General features: G+C 46.6%; 1 protein-coding gene across 1 annotated transcript; it reads left to right on the forward strand.

Moving 5' to 3' along the window:
• The first annotated feature begins 263 nt into the window (after positions 1-263).
• On the forward strand, positions 264-5,362 carry LOC127293363 (uncharacterized). The gene is made up of 2 exons (XM_051322959.1): positions 264-829; positions 5,080-5,362. Exons 1-2 carry the CDS (start codon positions 320-322, stop codon positions 5,083-5,085), a joined length of 516 nt encoding a protein of 171 aa, XP_051178919.1. The 5' UTR covers positions 264-319; the 3' UTR covers positions 5,086-5,362.
• The last annotated feature ends 14,955 nt before the right edge of the window (positions 5,363-20,317 follow it).

Consider the following 20,317-nt stretch of genomic DNA (forward strand, 5'->3'; position numbering starts at 1 on the left):
CCTATACACTGTTATACAAATTATTGATGTATAATTGTTTCCCAATGATTGAACAATCTACACTTAACTTTATCAATGTGAAAAGAAAAGAAGATAAGAAGAGAGAGAGAGAGGGAGTCATCCTCAAAAATGTTTGGTGAAGAGAAGCATGATCATGAAAATACGAGGGAGTAGTTGTACCAGCGGGAAGCTGTCCTTGTCAGACCATTTTCTTTAGAACGAAAATTGGAAGCTGACCCTAGGTTTAACTATCGTGCCAGCATTCAGGTGTTGCCCACCCGCAAAATCAGACAGAAAATCCCAAACCCCATCACCACCTATGTCTCCCTTGTCCCTCCTCCTTCTCGTCGCCGCCGCCGTGGCCGCCGCGCCGCTCGCCTCCGCGGCCAGCGGCGCCTCGCCAAACGGCGCAGCCAACGACCTCCTCCCGAAGTACGGCCTGCCGAGGGGCCTCATCCCGGACTCCGTCTCCTCCTACTCCTTCGACGAGACCACCGGCGACTTCGAGATCCACCTCGCCGGCACCTGCTACGTCTGGTTCGGCGACCACCTCGTGTACTACGAGAAGAACATCCGCGGATGCCTCTCCCCGGGGAAGATCACCGGCCTCTCCGGCATCCAGGCCAAGAAGCTCTTCCTCTGGGTCTCCGTCTCGGGCATGGTCGCGCACCCCAAGGAGGGTACCCTGGAGTTCCAGGCAGGGTTCATCTCGGAGGCGTTGCCCGCGTCGCTCTTCGACAAGGTGCCCTCCTGCGGCGCCAGCGCCGGCGCGCAGCTCCGCGGCGTGGCTGGTGTCATCCGGGAGCTTGGCCTGCTCCCCGTTGCCGAGGTATGGACTTGCCGTTGACTCTCTTTTAGTGTTCTGCTGCTTGAATTAGGCGCCTCGAGGTGGTTTTGATAAGAAGCAATCGATTCCGGATGCTTGTTCCTTGTGGTGTGGTTCTTGCTATACATATTTCGAACTTCGAGAATCAGTTTAGTAGATTGAGGGCTAGAATATCTGTTTTAGCATTGCTTGGTGATGTTCTTAATCATTTAGGTCAGTTGTAGCTGGCGTGAGCTTTATAGTCAAATAGTCGCACATGGAGGCGTGGGACTTGTTTTTTGTTTTCTTTTGCTTGCGTGAAGCTGTAGTCTATCTCCTCTAATCAATGAATAACCAAGTGATTAAGAAATATCAAAGATTAGTAGCGTGTAGGAAAGCTTGATGTTAGCTCATACTTCACCTACTGCAATCAGACCCAACAACCCATCAAACATCATGTAAACCTAGCTCATATCACTTCATGTATCCCAAACCTCAACTCATGCTGTGACTGAAAGTTGTTGTTCTGAGTATTGGAGACAAGATGGTCAAATTAAAGGAGAGTGCATACATATTTTTTTAGTGCCAAGAATTATAGTTGTAACACGTTCGATAGGATGTAAAACCAGCGATTGAATGAGCCAAAATAGTGCTAGCTGCCTCCAAAACCACAAGTCCTCTTACAGAATGCCTGTACTTACCACACCCATCAACAGTTTCATCAGTTTATGTTGCGCAAAACCACTCTCTGGCTCCATGTTCTTTGGTATTGTCAGTTTCAGAAACTGCACCCCACACCCTAATTAGATTTAGAGGCCGAGCGCAACAGAGTAGGTGTGGAGTAACCGAGAATGACCGATAATCAAGGACATGGAGATGCATATATTGAAAAGAAAACCAGCAGGCCTAATGAACGTATATTTGTTGAACTAGTACGTAAGTTGTCCGCTGGAAACCGTGCGAGCTATGGATTACTATTATTACTAATTAAAAGCAACGTCGTCGCCCTGCTTGTCTGCACATGCTTCTCTACAGCATGCCTAGGGCTCAAATCGCTGCCGGTGGAAACTGTGCCTGTGTTGCCCACCGTTCTTGGCCACTACGGAGAATTTATTTTTGAGATTGTTCCTTTTCTCACAAGCAGTTTTGGCATCGAGGTTGCCATGGATACCAAAACCATTTGTGAGAAAAGGAGCCATCTCAAAAAAAAGTTCTCTGTAATGGCCAAGCATGGTGGGCTGCACAACCGGAAGTTCCACAGATGACGCAATCGCCTTGTGATGGAGCTCTGTGCATGCTGCAGACAAGTGTGGCCAGATATCAGCACATGCTGAACCGGACAACAATGTTTATTTTAATTGGTTGTAGTTCAGCTCCATTACGTTTTCTTTCAACAAATGTACGTTCATTAGGCGTGCTGGTTTCATTACAATATATGCATCTCCATGTCTTTGATTACCAATCGTTGCTTTGGCCATTCTCGGCTTCTTCGCGCGATAGTCTATTTCACTCGGCCCCTGATTCTGATGAGGGTGCGGGGTGATGTTTCTGAAACTGAAGAACAAGGGCAGTGGTTTTTATAGCGTAAACTGATGAACTATGAGTTGGGTGGTAAATACGCGTGTGTAAAAAGACTTGTTGTCAGGTAGCACTATTTTGGTTCGTTCATTCATTCCCTGGTTTCAGGGGTGGCACTATTTTGGCTTCCTTTTTAGTTTTTAGTGTTCTGCTGTTTGAATTAGGCACCGTGAGTAGTTCTGCTAAGAATTGCATAGGCGTTCGAGATAGTCCATTGCGTACGCTTGTGGTGTGTTGCTTTATATGCGCGTTGCAAAATTCAGTGTCAATTTACTTTGTCATAGATTAATCTCCAAGATTTGGAAGTTGCATTTTTAGCATTACTTAGTGTTGTTCTGAATCTTGTAGTGCAGATGTAATTGTGGTGAGTGTGACAACTGTAGCAGTGATGACGCATGCAGGTGTGAGACATCTATCATCATGCAAACTTAGCTCACATCACTTCTTGTCACCACGAAACAACTCCTACTTGTGTCCCCAACCCCAAGTCATGCCTTGACTAAAAATGATGTGCTGAGTATTCGAGACAAAATAGTCAAAATGAAAGGAGAAAGCATAGCTTTTGTAGTGTTGAGCATTATAGTTGCCCTTAGCAGCAGGGCAACAACAACTTTGATAGGACTCATGTCTTAAGAACTTTGATAGCCCTTACTTTACTTCCTCCCATTTAAAAATAGAAAATTAAGTATGTACCACTCGAAGTACCCTGGTTTTGGCATGTGCCACTAAAAGATATCAGCCTGCTTTAATAGTACAAACAGTTTGCAATCATATTCAATATGCCATTCTCTAATTGTCCACTAATGGATTATTTGATTTCCCAATCGAGATTAGAAGAAAAATGGCCAGCTATATTTTGCCTCCCTCTCTCTTTCCCATTCTTTTCTTCCTCCTGATCCCATTCTGTCCTCTCTACCATATCTACTCTCGGCTGGAGACCCTAGTAGGCAGCAACTCAACACGATCCACCACAGGCTAACATCAGAGTGGACATCTGACAGCATAAAACAGATGCCTTCTCCCTGGCAGTTTGTGATTGTGTCCCACTCTTGCGTCCAATATTAGGTTTAATCCAGTACTTGAGGCCTGTACAGTCTTAAGTTGGATGCCTTTAATCTTGAGTAAGTATTGACCATACGCATTGAAGCAGAAAAATGTCATATTTTTTCATCAGAAAAAATCATTCATGTTAAACATAAGCAAATCTTTCATGCGCATCTGAGTAAATCACACTTCAGTTCACTAACAGCCCCATGTGTTGCAAGTTTCAAGAGACAGGAGCTATTCGGCTAAGGTTTGTGGGAAGGAGGGTTTCTAAGAATTTTGCACAGATTACCTGTGCATCAAAGTACCACATGCCTGTGAATTTGGTATCTTGAACGGTGCACAGTGGTGGAAGAAACATGGGGGTAGTGTAGCGGGCTGAGGGTTAAAGGTGAAGAGTAAGGTAAAAGAGAAACAGATGGGGAGAGATGCATATCTAAGCAACAAAATATAATATTGAATAGAATTTGGAACTTTGTTTGTATTTATGTAAACTAGTGGCCTTGGATGGTATGCATAAAAACATAGGACTTTGGGTGGTATATCTTTTTTTTTGCTTCAAAGAATGGAGAGAGGGAATAGAAGATCAGATGGCAGATGAAGAGAGAGACGAAGGCTGGAGACGTTGAGAACACTGTAATCACTAGTCAAGTCTAATGACTTTCTATAGGTCTTGACATGGTACACGGATATTGAAGATCTTATCATCTGTGAACTGATTTAAATGGCTTCCATCTTATATGTTCCATGAAATGATATTATATGTCCTTTGGACTCGTCCTCTAAATCCTTCACAGGGATGATTCTAAAGGCAACCATGTAGTACCCATGTTACACTAGTTTGGCTCATAATCTTCATGGGAGGCTGGGAGCATCATATCAGAAGCCAGTTACATGAGCCAGATCTTTCGAACACTTCACATCCTACATAGTGACCTTACTGACCTACGTTGTATATTTTTAGTGTGATTTATATCTTAGAACATTTTATTAAGTAAAGAGTATCTAGGGAAGTTTAAACAACAAGAGAATTATAAATATGAATATGACATCATCTTGGGCTGTATTTCTTGCCAAGGAAAAATATCAATATACACAAGTATGAAAATTGTAAGTTGGCAACTTACATGCCCAGCTGCCCAGATATCAGACGGACTTGAACCACCAGTGGTGTGCTATTGGATTGCTTTGTTTTTATTTATGCTGTGTAATCTTTTTTAGTTTGGATCCCATCATAGCAAATGATTAGAGATTACCAGAATTGTAAATGTCTTGGGTGGTCTGTGAAAGCATGAAAAGTAAAAGATTTAACATAAGGAACCATGACCCACCAATTTACTAATTCTCGTCGGTTCTATGTAAGCTAAATCATATGTGCTGGTGAATATATTTACCTTTGTCGTAAAAGTCAGATGTAAATTTGTAGTCATAACAGCCTTGTTCAGCTATTTTCATCATCTGTTAATATATTTTTGCGTCGATCCCTATACCCTTTCTGGCCTTGTTGCTATGCACCTATCTTCACCTAGTCAATCAAGAATCCAAAGCTGATCACAATGCTTTTACCTCGTGCTATTGTTTCTATCCAATGTGCAGTCAGTGCAATAATCCTACTTGGTCATCTGACAATCCTCCCTTTGATACCATTTCAGGCTTGAGCTTCGAGCTAGACACCTTACTTGCATCAAAACTTGAGCACCTCCTTGGATCCGATGTTGTTACTACATGAGTGAATGAAAAGATGTCTGGAGCCTTTTTTGAGCTCAGAAAGAGGCTCTGCAATGCTGTGTGCTGCTGAGCTTTGTATGTGTATGTCGCTTCTCTCCTTAGTGAACATGGATTTCTGTGTTTAGAATTGTACATCTAATTGCTGTTTGCTGAAACATGTGTAAAATGTACATCACGAATTGTTTCATAGTACGCATTTTATTTCTCCGTTTTTGTGGGCCAACACCAAAATATCATGCTGCCAAAATTTTGGTAGGGCAAATTTGGTCCTACAAAACGTACACGTGCTCCCATGGGGATCTAAAACGGCTATTTCATAGTTTTCTTACTTTTTTGTCTGAAGTGCATGCCACATTGCCTCTACCTCAGTTCTTCACAAATACAACCATTGTACCATCTCGTGACAACTTTTGAGTCCTTTCATTTCTTCTACCCTCTGCCCATTCAAACCCAAATTTTGCTATGAAAAATATTTGATAATTATTTGTGGCGTTCTCATTACAGAAGTATAGAGATGGTAAACAATTATGATAATTAGCACAATTATAAACAACATAGAAACTTGTTATGCAATGTTATGGATGTATCAAGCTTGTAAGCTTAGTTAAAACTTGTGATAATTATATGTGGGAGAACACCAGGCTGCCGGCCAGCGGTGGTGGAGGGACGGCGCTAACCATAGATATCCTGAGCCTCGTGGGAACTAGGGGAATACATCAGGAGGAGCAGGGGTAGAGGAGCCATGGAGGAGGAGATGAGGGTGGTGGCGGCTGGCGCTGCTGGTGGTGGTGGCGGCTGGCGCTGCTGGTGGCGCCGGCCCGAGAGTGAGGTCGATGGGGAATGGGGTGACACACAGTGCGACCGATGCGGTGTCGTGCAGCCAGATAAATACTGTTCTTGGCCTTCGCTTGTACCGTAAGCCTAGGTTTTGATTCCGAATCTGCATGAATTGGTCGCGATTGAAGGGGTAAAAGATGCAGATTTTATCCAAGAAAAGAAGTTCCCTTCAGATCAATAGGTGTGATTCCACTTTCACTGGAACGAAACCACATCACCTTAAATACTCTATCTTTTCATCTCCATCCTCTTAGCGTCGTTCCATCTCGAAGAGGAACTGATCTGATTCCTTCCTTCACTGCAGGAGACCACCCGACACTTCCTATTAATGCTAACTTCCATTCAGTCTGTGTTGGAATCTTGCTATATGATCCTTCCTTGAGCATCAGCGTCCTTCAGATGTTTCTACAAGATCATCAGCTGTTTCTACCGAAGTACTTTCTTCCAGAGATGATACCTTTCTGCATGCCTCACATTCGTGACTTATTGCACCACTCCTTCCCTTTCTAGTTGTTATTGCTCTCTGGCTCAGGAGCTTTGGCTCCGGTAGTGTTATTTTGGTTGCTACTAGTACTTCCATGATAGCAGAGCAGACTACAAGGCAATGTGTCTTTTATATGGGTGGATCATGCTTAGACTAGCGAAGGTTGGTGAATACGTTATTGTGCCTTAATTTTGTGACCATATCCTGGAACCTGCATCGCGCATTAACTGTCATTTCTCTAAAGAGGTTTTGCCTACATCTGTGTGCTCTACTCCGTTGTGGCCACAACCCAGCTCGCATTATTGTCTTCACTCAACCCTGACTTTCCAAACTGGTGGGAGATGGTGAGTTTGGAGCATGATAGCATGTAGACAAGTTCAACACCATTCTCACCGTTGTAGACTCATCTGGAATATGTGCAAGGAGCAAAATGCTCCAACCATGAGCGATGCCACCTCCTGCCCCTTTCAGGTAGCTCTCGTGATTGCAAGTGGACATGTCCATGATTAGCCCGAAGCACTATAGCCTAATGTTATCCGGCAAATGCTATTGCCACATGAGTACCAGTGCTCTCAGTTTTTTTTTAAATTCAATATTTATGAGACTCTAGAAAATCTGAATTAAATATGTTATCCGGAAAGTGTTATTGCCACATCACCTAGTCAATCAAGCATCCAAAGCTGATCATCACAATAATTCTACTTGGTATCTGACAATCCTCCCTTTGCTACCGTGACAATAAAAAGATGCCCAGAGCCTTTTTTGAGCTCAGGAAGAGGCTTCGCAATGCCACGTGCTGTTGAGCTTTGTATGTGTATGTCGTTTTCTCTCATTAGTGAACACGGATTTCTGTGTTTAGAATTGTACATCCAAATTTGCTATTTGCTGGAACCTATGTAAAACGTACATCACGAATTGTTTCATAGTACTGCAGTTTACTTCACCGGTTATGTTGGCTAGCACCAAAATACCATGGCTGCCAAAAAATTGGTAGGGCAATTTTGGTCACAAACCAAAAGTACCCGTGCTCTCATGGGGATCTGAATTGGCTATTCCATATACAGTACCTTCTTAATTTTTTGTCCCAATTGCACGCCACTTTGCCTCTCCGTCAGTTTTGACACAATTCTTGCTTTTGTATTTTATTCCGAACTACTGCCATTGTACTATCTCGTGACAACTTTTATTTCTTTTTCTCTCTCTGCCCATTTAAATCCAAATTTTGTTATGACAAATATTTGATCATTATATTTTAGCCATTTTATTACAGAAGTATAGACATGGTAAAGTTTAGGATTTGCCATGTATCTTCCAAATCACACCAAAATTTGGTCCGCCTAAAGGCAGTTGCCTGCAAATTCGATTTTGAACTAGTGTAATTTCCCCAAAATCACAACTAATGCACGCTGGTAGGGTGAATTTGTGATCCACGGTACTGGTGCAAACTGCAGCACCCGTGAATTATGATTCCGAGACATTTCCTCTTCACTTTCGGCCATCGAGCCCGCTATCATCCCTCTCTTGCCTCCAGCAGCGCAGCCCTAACGACAAATGCGGGCGAGCCGACGTGAGCTCCCACGCTGCTCCCCACCCGCTGTTGCTGAGGAACAGCGTCGCACACGCTCGTGCTCGGCCAGCGGCCGACACAGCGAGGCCGGTGGCCGATGCGGTAAATGAAAACTCCCTGTTCTTCGTGTTCACCTGTACCGCCCGGCGACCGATGCAATAGACGCCGGCGCGATCTTCGGCGTGGAACCCCACGACTTGTTACATAACTCGATGCAACCCAAAACAAGGGTCAAAGTGCTGAGCCCTCTTGTTGGAGGTGAGGTAGAAGAAAATGCAGAGACTATGTAGACAACGTTCGATGATCTTCCCTCATGGACAAACTGAACCACCTGGAAATCGGTCTTCATTGCCTTGAGTTCTCGGACTATGTGACCGTACAACCCCCTTCCTTCTCCTTCAATGCTCCGAATAACATTAATACAATCCTAATACGTTGTAGCAGTAGGTCGGCTGCCAAAGCCATCCCTTTCCTACGCGCCATTGCCTCCATAGTTTCTGGATCATGCATACCCTCGATCACAACCGATGAGGCGCCCATGAAATCGCCACCTGAGCCTCTCGCCACTGATGCGATCGATGCTCTTGAAGAACTCTTTGATAAGGTTGCATCTACATTGACCTTGACCATCCCCTCCGGCAGCAGAATCCAACTTGGCCTTGGGATCAATTTCGTCGTGGCACTCACCTTGGCAGGTTCAAGCAGCTGCAAATCTGATAAGAATCTCCCAATAAAACAATTTGTTGATAGCAGACTCTGATACAAATCTTCATGTATAATTTTCCTTCTAGCATGCCACAAAGCCCACAATGTCACAACGACCCTAGTAGCCTCTCCATGCGATAACACCTTGATAATCATCGCTAGCCAGGCACGAGCATGCGGCTCCTGGAGATTGAAGACGAAATCATTAACCTTCTCAGGTGCAAGGGCCCAAACACTTCTAGCATGATGACACTCAACAAGCGAATGCCGCCCGAGTCTTGGCCACCACAGATCACACACACACTTCGTGTCGCCATATTCCGATGATGAAGCACGTCACCCGCTGGTAGAGACTGTCGTGCAAGTCTCCATAGAAAAGTTCTCAACTTCGTCGGGACTTGAACTTTCTAGAGACATGCCAACTGTTTTGTTTTAACTAACATGCGATAAGTTGAACGTACTGTGAAAACACCTTTACTTTCATAATGCCATGCCCAGAAGTCATTTTGTCTCCTCGTGCTCAACGATATATTTCTAATGATATCAACATCCATTGGCAGAAAAGCCGCTTGGATCTTCTCCATGTCCCATGTAGCCGTGCACGGATTGATGAGTTCACACACCAACTGCGGTGGATCATCGACGATCGCTTGATGTAAGGGTACATTGCCCCTATGTGTGGTTTTGGTAATTAATGACAACCCCTATGGACTAATGTTTTTAGTGAGTTTATATGAAGTAATATTCCATAGGTACTACTTGTACTCCATGTGTTGGATTCAAGTATGGATGCCATGAAGATAAATGTATATCTTGTGTATTGGCATCAAGATCATCGGTATGAAGATATATATATGTGATATGATCAAGGAGAAGAAATGAAGATGGAGTTCTTATGTGGAACTCAATATTAGCCATGCTCTATCTTATGTGAGTATGAGAAGATACAAGGATTGAGTTGGGCAAGTTCAAGATGAGCATCTCAAGTGGATCACATGCTTGAAGCTTGCCGTCCATTTGATGATAATGGACATGTGAAGATGTGCATCAATGGAGCTTTCCCATCATAGTGTATGGGGGAGCATTTGTGAGTCTTCACGAAGCAACATTGATCAAGTGTGGCATTCCGGTTTGAGTGAAGCATGCAGAGTTATCATCAAGATCAAGAGGGATGCGCAAGGCAAAGGTATGACCTTGCTAGGTTTTCCTTTTACCGGTCTCAAGGTGGATGTTGGGAGACCGGATTATAGGATAGATAGCCGCACTATTAAGAGGGGCTTTCGGTTGAGTAACTTGATCACATCGTCTTAGGGAGCTCAATCCTTTGCATACTTTGCATATCCTTATTGCTTCTTGGTGTTTCTCTGTGTGAGGTTCTTAAGCTTGTTGCTAGCTTTACAACAAGCCCAAGTTCATCGAAAACGGAATCCGCATGCATCTTCTATTTCGTTTTCGAGTTTGGACGTCTTCACCGTCTCTTGACGATGGGAGACTCCCTCTCTAAAATCATCTAAAATATTATGTGAGGAGTCTCCATATTTCCAGTTTTTGTTCGGGTTCTATTCATCGTTATCTTTTCAACAAAATTGGTTTCATGCAAATCGGAGTTCGGGAGCATTAGTTATTAAAGAAAAAGGATAGAGGTAAAAAGAAAAAGAGAAAAAGGGGAGGGGCCAGCCGGCCGACCGGCCCAGCCACCGGCCCACCCGGTCCGCGACCGGGTCCGGCGCTGGTGCCATCCGGGCCGCCTCCAGTGGCCTTTTGGCCCACGACTGGCGGCTAGCCCGGTCCGTGACCAGCCTGCCCGGCGCTGCCCCCGGCCTGGCCGGACGCCTCCCTGGGCCGCTCGCCCTGGCGCGGCCTGCTCGCCTCCTTGGCCCGCTCGCCCCAAGCTGGGCCTCTTCCCCCACGCGGCCCACGCGGCCTGAGCAACTCGCGCGCATGCGTCGCCCACGCGTGGCGGGCGCTGCCTCCTCGCCCCGACTGGGCCAAAAGGCTCCGCGCGGCCTGCCTGCCCTGTCCGGTCTGGGCTCCGGCTCGACCGGACCATGGACTGGCCTGTCCGGCCTATGCTCCGGTCGGTCGGCCTGGCAGCCGGCTGGGGCGATTTTCTGGCCCGTTTTTCCTGCAGTTTTTTTGTCCTTTTCCCCCCAACGGTTTTATTTGCTCCTAGCTATAAATAGACCTTTCTTCCACCTTGAGCTTGTTACTTCTTCCCTTTCTCTCACCTCCATTGTTGCATTTGAAGAAGTTGCTCTCTCTCTTGTTCCCCCCCATGATTCTTGCTCATTCTTGAGGGATCTAAGAGAGGAGATCTAGATCTACACTTCCACCAAACCATTTCTTCTCTAAGTGAGGGGAACTCTTGGGATCTAGATCTTGGAGTCTTTTGTTGACTTTCTCCATTGTTCTTCCTCTCCAATCTCATCCTAGCATTTGTTGTTTGGGTGGGATTTGAGAGTGAAGGATTTGAACACCTCTAGTGTTCTTGCTTTGCATCATTGCATAGTGTTGAGCTCTCCACCACGATTAGTTCGAGTGAGAGACCGTGAGCTTGTTACTCTTTGAGGGAGACCTCCTAGTTGGCTTGGCGGTTGGTGTTCCGGTGATCTCTTCAAGAAGATTGTGAAGAGGCCCGGGCTTCTCCTTAATGGAGCTTGTGAAGTGGTTGTGGAGCTTGCCATCTCTGGAGCGGAGGAAAAGCTAACCATAAGGAAAGGGCCATTATCCTTCGTGGGTGTGGTTCGGAGAATAGGGTGAGCCTTCGTGGCGCGGGGAATCCTTCGTGGACCTCCACTCCTCCAAACGTGACGTACCTTCTTGGAAAGGAAGGGAACACGGGAATACATCCTCGTCTCCGCGTGCCTCGGTTATTTCTATACCCGAGCTCTCTTTCCTTGTGATAGCCATCGTGCTTGAAGTTCATATATCTTGCTATCACTTGTGCTACATATATCTTGTGCCTATCTTGCTTAGCTCTAGTTGTTATTGTTACACTTAGTTGAGCTTAGCATATCTAGGGTTTGTGCTTGTAAACTAAACGATAGTTTAATTCCGCATTTTTACAAGACAAATCCGTCAGAGTTTTTTAATTGCCTATTCACCCCCCCTCTAGGCGACATCTCGATATTTCACTTGAGAGCCAATTTGTGTTCCATATATCCGTCTCCTCTCCCCTACCTATCCTTTTAATCAACCCTTGCTTAAGCACATCCCTCCCATCAATTATAGCTCGCCATATCTGTGAGGGTGAAGCACCCACATCCGCCTCCATAAACTCAACATTCGAGAAGTACACCGCCCTGCGGATTAGTGCACTTAATGAAGATGGTTCCTATATAATCCTCCATGCTTGCCTGGCTAGGAGTGCAAGGTTAGAGAGCTCGATGTCTCGAACCCCTAGACCTCCCATCTACTTAGGTTTTGTCATATCCTCCCAAGCCACTAACAGGTTTTATGTTTCCCCTCTTTGCTCCCCCACCAAAAGCTTCTCAGTAGGCCGTTTATATGCTGACACAGCCCCCTTGGTAACCAGGACATAGATAAAGTAGGTATTGCTTGCGCAACAGATTTAATAAGCACCTCATTTTTTCGATAAAGATCATATATTAATATCACAGAGATACCAATTACATCTAGCCTCTACAACAGCAACATGCCCTAATGACATAAAGGATGCACGCATCCAAAAAAAGAGAAAAAGAATTACAGAAAAGAAAGGCCCCGTTACAGAGATCCATAACTTGAAACAGTAACACTGACACCACCAAGACAACACCAAAAGCTCAACTTCTCCATAAGTGACGCCTCCAAGAAGAAAAAAATGCACAAACACTGTCGTCGCTCGATCAAAGATCTTAGGTTTTCACCCTGAAGAAAGTCTTCTCTCTCAAAACAATGCCTTCAACAAGAATATTGCCAGGCACAACCAATTAAGGCCAGACCTTGGATTTTCACCCTGAAAGATAAGACTCAGAACTACTCCTGTGCAGTCGCCCGCACATACTAGTCGTTGTTACAAGTCATGAATCGCCAAGCAAATTCCACCTCAGCACCAAGATCCGACCATCATAGCTATTCCACCGATCTCAGCTTTATGACCTTCTCCGCTAGCACCATGGAAAGAAAACGAGCTCCATGATATTAACAGCCAACAGAGCTTTGAAGCGCCCCCTCTGAAACGAAACGGCTAGATAAAAAACATGGGTGCGCACGATCGAAACCACCTAATCTAGCAATCTTCAGGCATTATTCGCACAATGAATTTCGCCGGCAGGGCCTTCTGGAACACGACAATCCACCCAGACTGGTTGGAACAAGCATCCGACAGATCTTCAAACTTGGTCCGAGAAGAATCCTAGAACCGCCACCTTTATTCTTCGATACGGACAAACAGGCCCCCACGCCCGTCTTCCGCCGCCTGACAACAACGAAGGAGGTATGCCTTGCTAAGCCATCGACGCCAAGCCATGGCGACTACAGAGAAGAAGACTCGGCAGCAGGTTGCGATCCCTCGCCAGGAACCCAGCGGCGCTGCATGGTCCGAAGCAGAACGGCCAAGCCCTCTAGGCCCAGATCGGGCCCAGATCAGGCATGCGGCCCCGCCATCCAACCGCCGGCATCCCGCATCCCGTCGCCTTGCTGCCTCCTCCGCCGGGCCAAGCTCACCCGCCGCCGCACCTCCCCGCTCAGATGCGCCGCCGGACTTGCCGCCTCCTCTGCCCTCCACCGTTTGGCGGGTCGGCCGCCGCCACCGCTGCCAGTGCCGGCGATAGCAGCGGCCTGGCCGGGGCAGACATGGAGAGGGATGGGGTCGGGGTAGATGGATCTCCTTCGAAGCCGCCCGAGGAGGAGCGACCCGGGAGGGAGAGAGAGATCGAGCGGGAAGGGAGTTCCGTCATGGAACGGAAGCTAAATGGTACGCTTGTACCAATAAGCACCTCCTTGCCTGCTGCCCATAACAAGAGTTCCAACCAGCCCTGAACTCTCTTCCAAACTCGGTCTCTTAGGTACTTAAACACACTATTCACCGAGGAGCCTACATCTGACGGCATCTCCAATTATTTCTCACTCAGATACATTATAGATACATTATACGCATCAAGTATACATCCATGATGTCTTGCCGTACCTTCTCTTGGAAACCTCTAGAAAAATGGATTGATGACTTCTCCATATTGACTTGCTGACCAGACGCACTCTGCAATAAAGCAGCAATACGTCATTCACCTCTTGTGCACTCTCTCTGCTCTGAAAATCTGCGGGCTGTCATCTGCAAAGAGTAAATGGCTAATCATCGGAGTAGATGGTGCCACCTTAATTCCACTTGAGATTAATGACTGAATTCTTGATTTTAAAAGGCACGAAAGGCCCTCTACCGCCAACATAAACAAATAGGGGGGGATAGGATCACCTTGGTGAATACCTCTCGAAGGCGTAAAACTCTCGAGATGGCCACCATTAAACAAAACTGAGAAGGAGACGGTCGAAACCAGCCGCATAACCATCTCCACCCATAAACGATGAAAGCATAGCCGAATCATAATAGCGCGCAAGTAGTCCCACTCTACTCTGTCATAAGATTTTTTCATGTCCAACTTCAACGCATAACACCTCAAATTTTTTGCTCTATTGCGCTTCATGAAATGCAAACATTCAAAGGCTGAAATAATATTGTCCGTGAGCAATACACATTTGTATAGAATTTTGTTGTCATCGTCTCTAATTCCTTTACATCCTCCGTCATCGATCCATCCTATTTTTTGAGGCAGCCAATCTTATTCTTCTTCTTCCTTTTGGCTGGCACGCAAGTGAATTTATTTTTGTATTCTTATCTCCTGCCCTTAGCCATTGGACCCACAAAGAGCCTCAGCTGCAAGTGAAACCATCCAGGAGAACGCACGCCACGGAGGCCTTACGGCATCTCCAGCGGGCCGGCCCATCCGTTCCTGATCTGTCTGTTTCGGTCCGCGCGGACTGGCGGCCTGGCCGTGCACGCTCCGGCGAAGCGACGCAAATGGACCGACTTGTCTGCCCCGAAGCATTTGATCAACCAATTTTGAGAAATGGATGCGTCGGCGGGTATATTGCGCAGACAGGTTGAAAGAGCAAAGTCTAAACCCCGTGTTTTGTGTGTTTGATGACAACACTTGAGTTATCTCACCGTGTGCCTTGAGTATCATTGCTAGATTTGCAAGTGCACGGTGACCTCGCTGGACACGTCAAGATCGGAGGACTGAAGCGTAGTTATGGGTAGCTGTAGGTTTTCTGGTTTTGTGTGTGTTCCGCGAGGTGACATGGCTGGAGAGAAAAAGGGAAGAAAACCAGTTTTAGCCAGGCCGGTACTACCGGTACCTGTAGCGGTAGTACCGATACCCCTATAGGTATCGCCTCACGGTACCGCTCTGAGTTCTGCGCTGGATTTGTCCCTCAGTACGAGTTACGGTACCTCTACGGTACCTGGAGCGGTAGTACCGCTCACGAGCGGTAGTACCGCCCATGGTACCGCCCAGGTACCGTAACTAGTTACGGCAGTACCGCTCTGGTACCGCTCTGGTACCGCTTTGGATCCAGTAAGGTTTGGACCCCATTGCGGTACCTCAAGCGGTACCTCTAGCGGTAGTACCGCTCTGCGTCCACGTGGACCAGATCTGAGGAATTCGAGCTCAGAGCGGTAGTACCGCTTTCCAAAAGCGGTAGTACCGCTTAGGCAAAAACTGGACATAACGGTTGGATTTGGAGGAGCCTATTTAAGGGCTCCTTCTTCCCCAATTCGTTTTTATCTCTTCCCTCTCTCTCTCCTCCATTGTTGCTGAGCTTAATCCTTGAGGATCTCCCCAACCATCCAACCAATCTTGCTCAAATTTTGAGGAGTGGTGGAGGAGACCTCGATCTATAGTTCTACCAAGAGAGATTTCACCAATACTTGCTACTCCTTAGTGGATCTTGGTGTTAGGGTTCCTATTGTGGGACTTTGGAGAAAGTGCATCCATGGAGGCTAGCTTGGTGTTGTACTAGCTCCATGGATTGTTGGGAGCCTCCTTGTGGTGTGGAGCTCGCCCCAACCTTGTGAAGGAATCACCGCCTCGACCGGTGCCTTAGTGGAGAAGGGGGAGCAACTTTGTGGAGCTCTCTCGAGGAAGAAGGTGAGGCCTTCCTTCGTGGTGTGGCCATCTAGTCTCTTGTGTGAGGCTAGCACCTCCTCAACGCAGACATACTCCCTTTTGTGGGAGGAACTGCGGGAAACAAACCTCGCCTCGTCTCCGCGCCCTCCGATTGTCCCGCTCCTTACTCTTACTATCTTGTGATTGTTCCTTTGCTTGTTGCACTTGTTCTAGGATCATTGTAGGATCACCAACACCAATAAAGCAATCACCTTTATCTTCCGTTGCACTAAAATTGAAAAAGACTAAAACTTGACGTAGCAACCATTCACCCCCCCTCTTGTTCGCTACGATCCATTCAATTGGTATCAGAGCAAGGTTTTCTTGCTCGGGCTTTACCGCCTAAGAAATGGCCGAACAAGATGCGGGTGTGGCGAATGGGTCACCTTCCCTTGTGCCACCCGCTCCATCATCTCCCGTCGATACCACAACGGCTACGTTGGATGACCTCAAGAAATTGGAGTCATCCATCGTTAACCAAATGAAGGCGATGATGATGGAGTTGGTTGCTCAAAAACCAAACCCTAGTGTTGACCCTCAATCAAGTGCCGAGAACCCCCCACCAAAAGCTACCCCCTTTCCTCTTGTTGATTTTGTCACGCAAGCGACAAAACATCCACAAAAGGAAGGGCTTGGGGAGACCGGCACTTCAACAAAGGGGAAGGATGAGACACCGGTTGCGGAACGTCTAGGGGGTTATCATGAGGTGCCACCACCAAGTGATTACACCATAAACGTTCCAATACCTATGCCACATATCTTGACGCATGGTTCACCACCGTTACTTGAGTGAAATAACTTTGAAAATTGGCAATTCTTGATGAAATCTCATGTGCGCAGCGCGTCTACCGAGCTTTGGCGCATCATTGAGGAATGCTACTCACCACGAGATCCCAAGAACTTGACAAGAAGGGATGTGGTGGATGACCAACTCAACGCCACCGCCATCAACATGATTCACATGGCCGTCACGCCAAAGGACCGCGCTCATATCCGCTCGCTCAAGACCGCCAAGGAAGCATGGGATAAACTCGACAAGCTCTTCCTCGGAAATGCGAGCATCCAAAGCTCTCGTTTCGATGAAGTGAACAATATGGCCGACAATTTCGTCATGATCGAAGGAGAGACCCCCGATGAAATGTACCGGCGCCTCATCGCTCTCGCCGTACAAATGCAAGATCTTGGAGCAACGTTCGTGGATGACCATTGGATCAAGTGCAAGTTCTACAACGCTCTCCTCCCTTATGAGGAAGTGAAGTTGACGGCCATCCGCCAAAACGCCTCCTTCCGTGCTATGACCTCCGATGAAGTTCTTAGCGAAGTCATAGCTTTGGACATCTCCAAGAAGAATGCGGAGGATCTTGTTGCTCGCGCCCACAACTCACGCAAGCCCAACCTTGCATTGAAGATGAAGATACATGAGGCTAGTGATAGTGATGAGGATCCTATTGAGTGGGGACCGGATGACCTCAAGATCAATTATCATGAGCACATGGCTCTAGCCGCCAAGACATTTTGGGATGGAAACAAGTCCCGAAACACAAGACCAAGAAGATCACGTGACTCTCCAAGAAGTTTCTCCAAGAGCCCAAGGGAGGGGCAAAAGGGAAGAACTTGCTACAATTGCGGCGACAAGAGTCATTTTGTCATGGATTGTATGTTTGAGAGAAGAGAAGATCATGGTGGAAGACTTATCCGCAAGGAAAAGTTCAAGTCACTCTCAAAAGGATTCTCCAAGTTCTCCCCCAAGTCCGATGACGACAAGGTCTCCTTCACCAAGAAGCCTAAAGCCTTCATTATTCGAGAAGAATACTCCTCCGATGAGGATGAAGAACGTGGGGACAAGAGCTCCAACAAGGAAGCAGAGGGAGTGGCCGCCATCGCCATTACCACTCCCTCTATCTCCCTCTTCGACTCTCCAAATGAGAACCTCTCCACCAACAATGCTCGTTGCCTTATGGCAAAGGCATCCTCGGAGGTAAAATTCCCCTCCAAACCATCATCCTTGACTAATGCTCTATATATTGATGATGCCACTAGTCTCACCGTTAAACGTGAGATTATGGGTTTGGATACTTTTCTCACTAACATGCAAGGGGATACCAAGACTCATGTTGGGGCTCTCTTGAGCCAACTTGGTGCGGCACAAGACCTCATAGAGGAGAAGGAAAGGTTGGAAAGGGAAGCGGCAAATGAGATTGCCTCACTCAAAGAGGAGCTTGAAGATGAATTGAATTTGCGCATGTCTCTTGAAGCTAGTGTGATTGTCCTCGAAGACACCAACAAGGCCATTGTCTCCCAACTCACCAAAGACCGAGATCACACTCTTGGTTTGATGGGTGAGCTCAAAAAGAAGGTGCTCTCTCTCGAGGATGCTAACAAAGAGAAAGATGATGAAGACCCCAACTCTTGCCATGACGAGCTTGTTGATCAAGTTGCTTCTTTGAGAAAGCACAATGCTCTTCTCTTGGAAGTCAATGCTCTTCAAGAAGAAGCCTTGGATGAATATTACCGCTTGTGTAAAGAGAAGACCTCATGTTGCAACCATGAAGAAGAAATTGCCGCTCTTGAGACCACCAAGGCCAAGCTATCAAGTTTGAGTAGCATGCAAGAAGAGTCTTTGAAGGAATGTCTCCGTATGAGCAAGGAGAAGGCCACTTGTTGTGATCATGAGGAGGAAATAGCCGCCTTGAAGAGGAGGGAAGCCAAGCTCATGGAGGTCAATACCATGCAAGAGGAAGCTTTGAAGGAGTACTTTCCTTTGAGCAACGACCGTGTGTGTTGCACTCATGAAAGTGACGTTGCCAAGATGGAGAGTGACAACCGCATGCTCATGAAGATGAACGCTCTCCAAGAAGAAGCTTTGATGCAACACTTCCGGGTGAACAAGGCAAAGGAAGTACAAGTGTTTGATATTTGCCATCCTCACCCGGAGCATGAAGATGAAGTCAACCGTTTGAAGGCCAAAGTTGATAGACTCCAAATTCAAGCCAAGTACTTGGAAGGAGTCATTGGAGCCAAAGAGGGCTCTTGCAATGAAGGAGGAGTGGCTACCAAGCCAAAGAGGAAGAGGAATAAGAGGACCAAGAAGAAGAAGAATAAGGAGAAAATGGGGATCAACCTTGAAGAGAGCAATGCTAGCTCAAGAAGGAATGAAGTACCCAACTCTGCCTCGACGGGTTCCGCCGGCTCTAACAACCCTTCTCATGTTCTTTTTATTGATTACTATGGACATATTCGTGCTCGCTTTATTGGTCCTCAAAAGGACAATGTTGATTGGACTATTTGGGTTCCCAAACCCCTTGTTACTAACATGCTAGGACCCATTGAAAAATGGGTACCTAAATCCAAGACTTGATTCCTTGTAGGACTATGCTTCCGGTGGCGCTAAATGGGTGGTTGATAGTGGAGCCACAAGTCATATGACCGGAAGCAAGAATATTGTTGTCGACCTCGAGCCTTCTCACTCTACCGTATCATATGGCGACAACACGTGCTCTAAGGTATTGGGTCTTGGCAAGGTGGTGGTAACACCCGACATCTTACTTGTGAATGTCCTCCTTGTCGAGACCCTTGGTTACAACTTACTCTCCGTCCATCAAATTGCTCGCATGGGTCTATGTACTTTCTTTGATGAACATATGGTGGTCCTCTTGTGGAGCAAGACACTCCATGTAGCTTTTGTTGGATATGTAGAGAACGGATTGTATGTTGTTGACTTCTCCGGAAAGACAACATCCTCCGCTCTTTGCCTATTCGCCAAAGGTGACAAGGGTTGGTTATGGCATCGCCGACTAGCCCATGTCAACATGAGGACTTTGCAAAGTCTCCACAAGGGTGGACACATTGTTGGACTAAAAGAAGATGTCTCTTTTTGCAAGGACCGTGTTTGTAGGGCTTGCGTACAAGGAAAAATGCATGGAGCTCCTCACAAGGCCAAGACTATCATCTCTACCACAAGATGCTTGGAGCTCTTACATGTTGATCTCTTCGGTCCACCGTCTCATGAAAGTCTTGGAGGAAAGAAGTATTGCCTCGTCATTGTCGATGACTATTCACGCTATTGTTGGGTATTCTTCTTCAAGTACAAGAGTGAGACTCAATGGACCATGATGGAGTTTGCCAATCAAGTTCAACGCAAGTACGACAACAAGATCCTCGCAATAAGGAGCGACAATGGAATGGAGTTCAAGAACTATACTTTGGATGACTTCCTCGGCGAAGAAGGAATCCAACACCAATACTCCACGCCATATACTCCCCAACAAAATGGGGTCGCCGAAAGGAAGAATCGAACCTTGATCGAAGCCGCTCGAACCATGATGATGGAATACAAGTCCAACTACAATTTTTGGGCGGAAGCTATCTCTACCGCATGCCATGCTACTAATCGTCTCTACTTCCGC

The sequence above is a fragment of the Lolium perenne genome, chromosome 4, assembly GCF_019359855.2.
Source record: "Lolium perenne isolate Kyuss_39 chromosome 4, Kyuss_2.0, whole genome shotgun sequence".
NCBI lineage: Eukaryota > Viridiplantae > Streptophyta > Magnoliopsida > Poales > Poaceae > Lolium > Lolium perenne.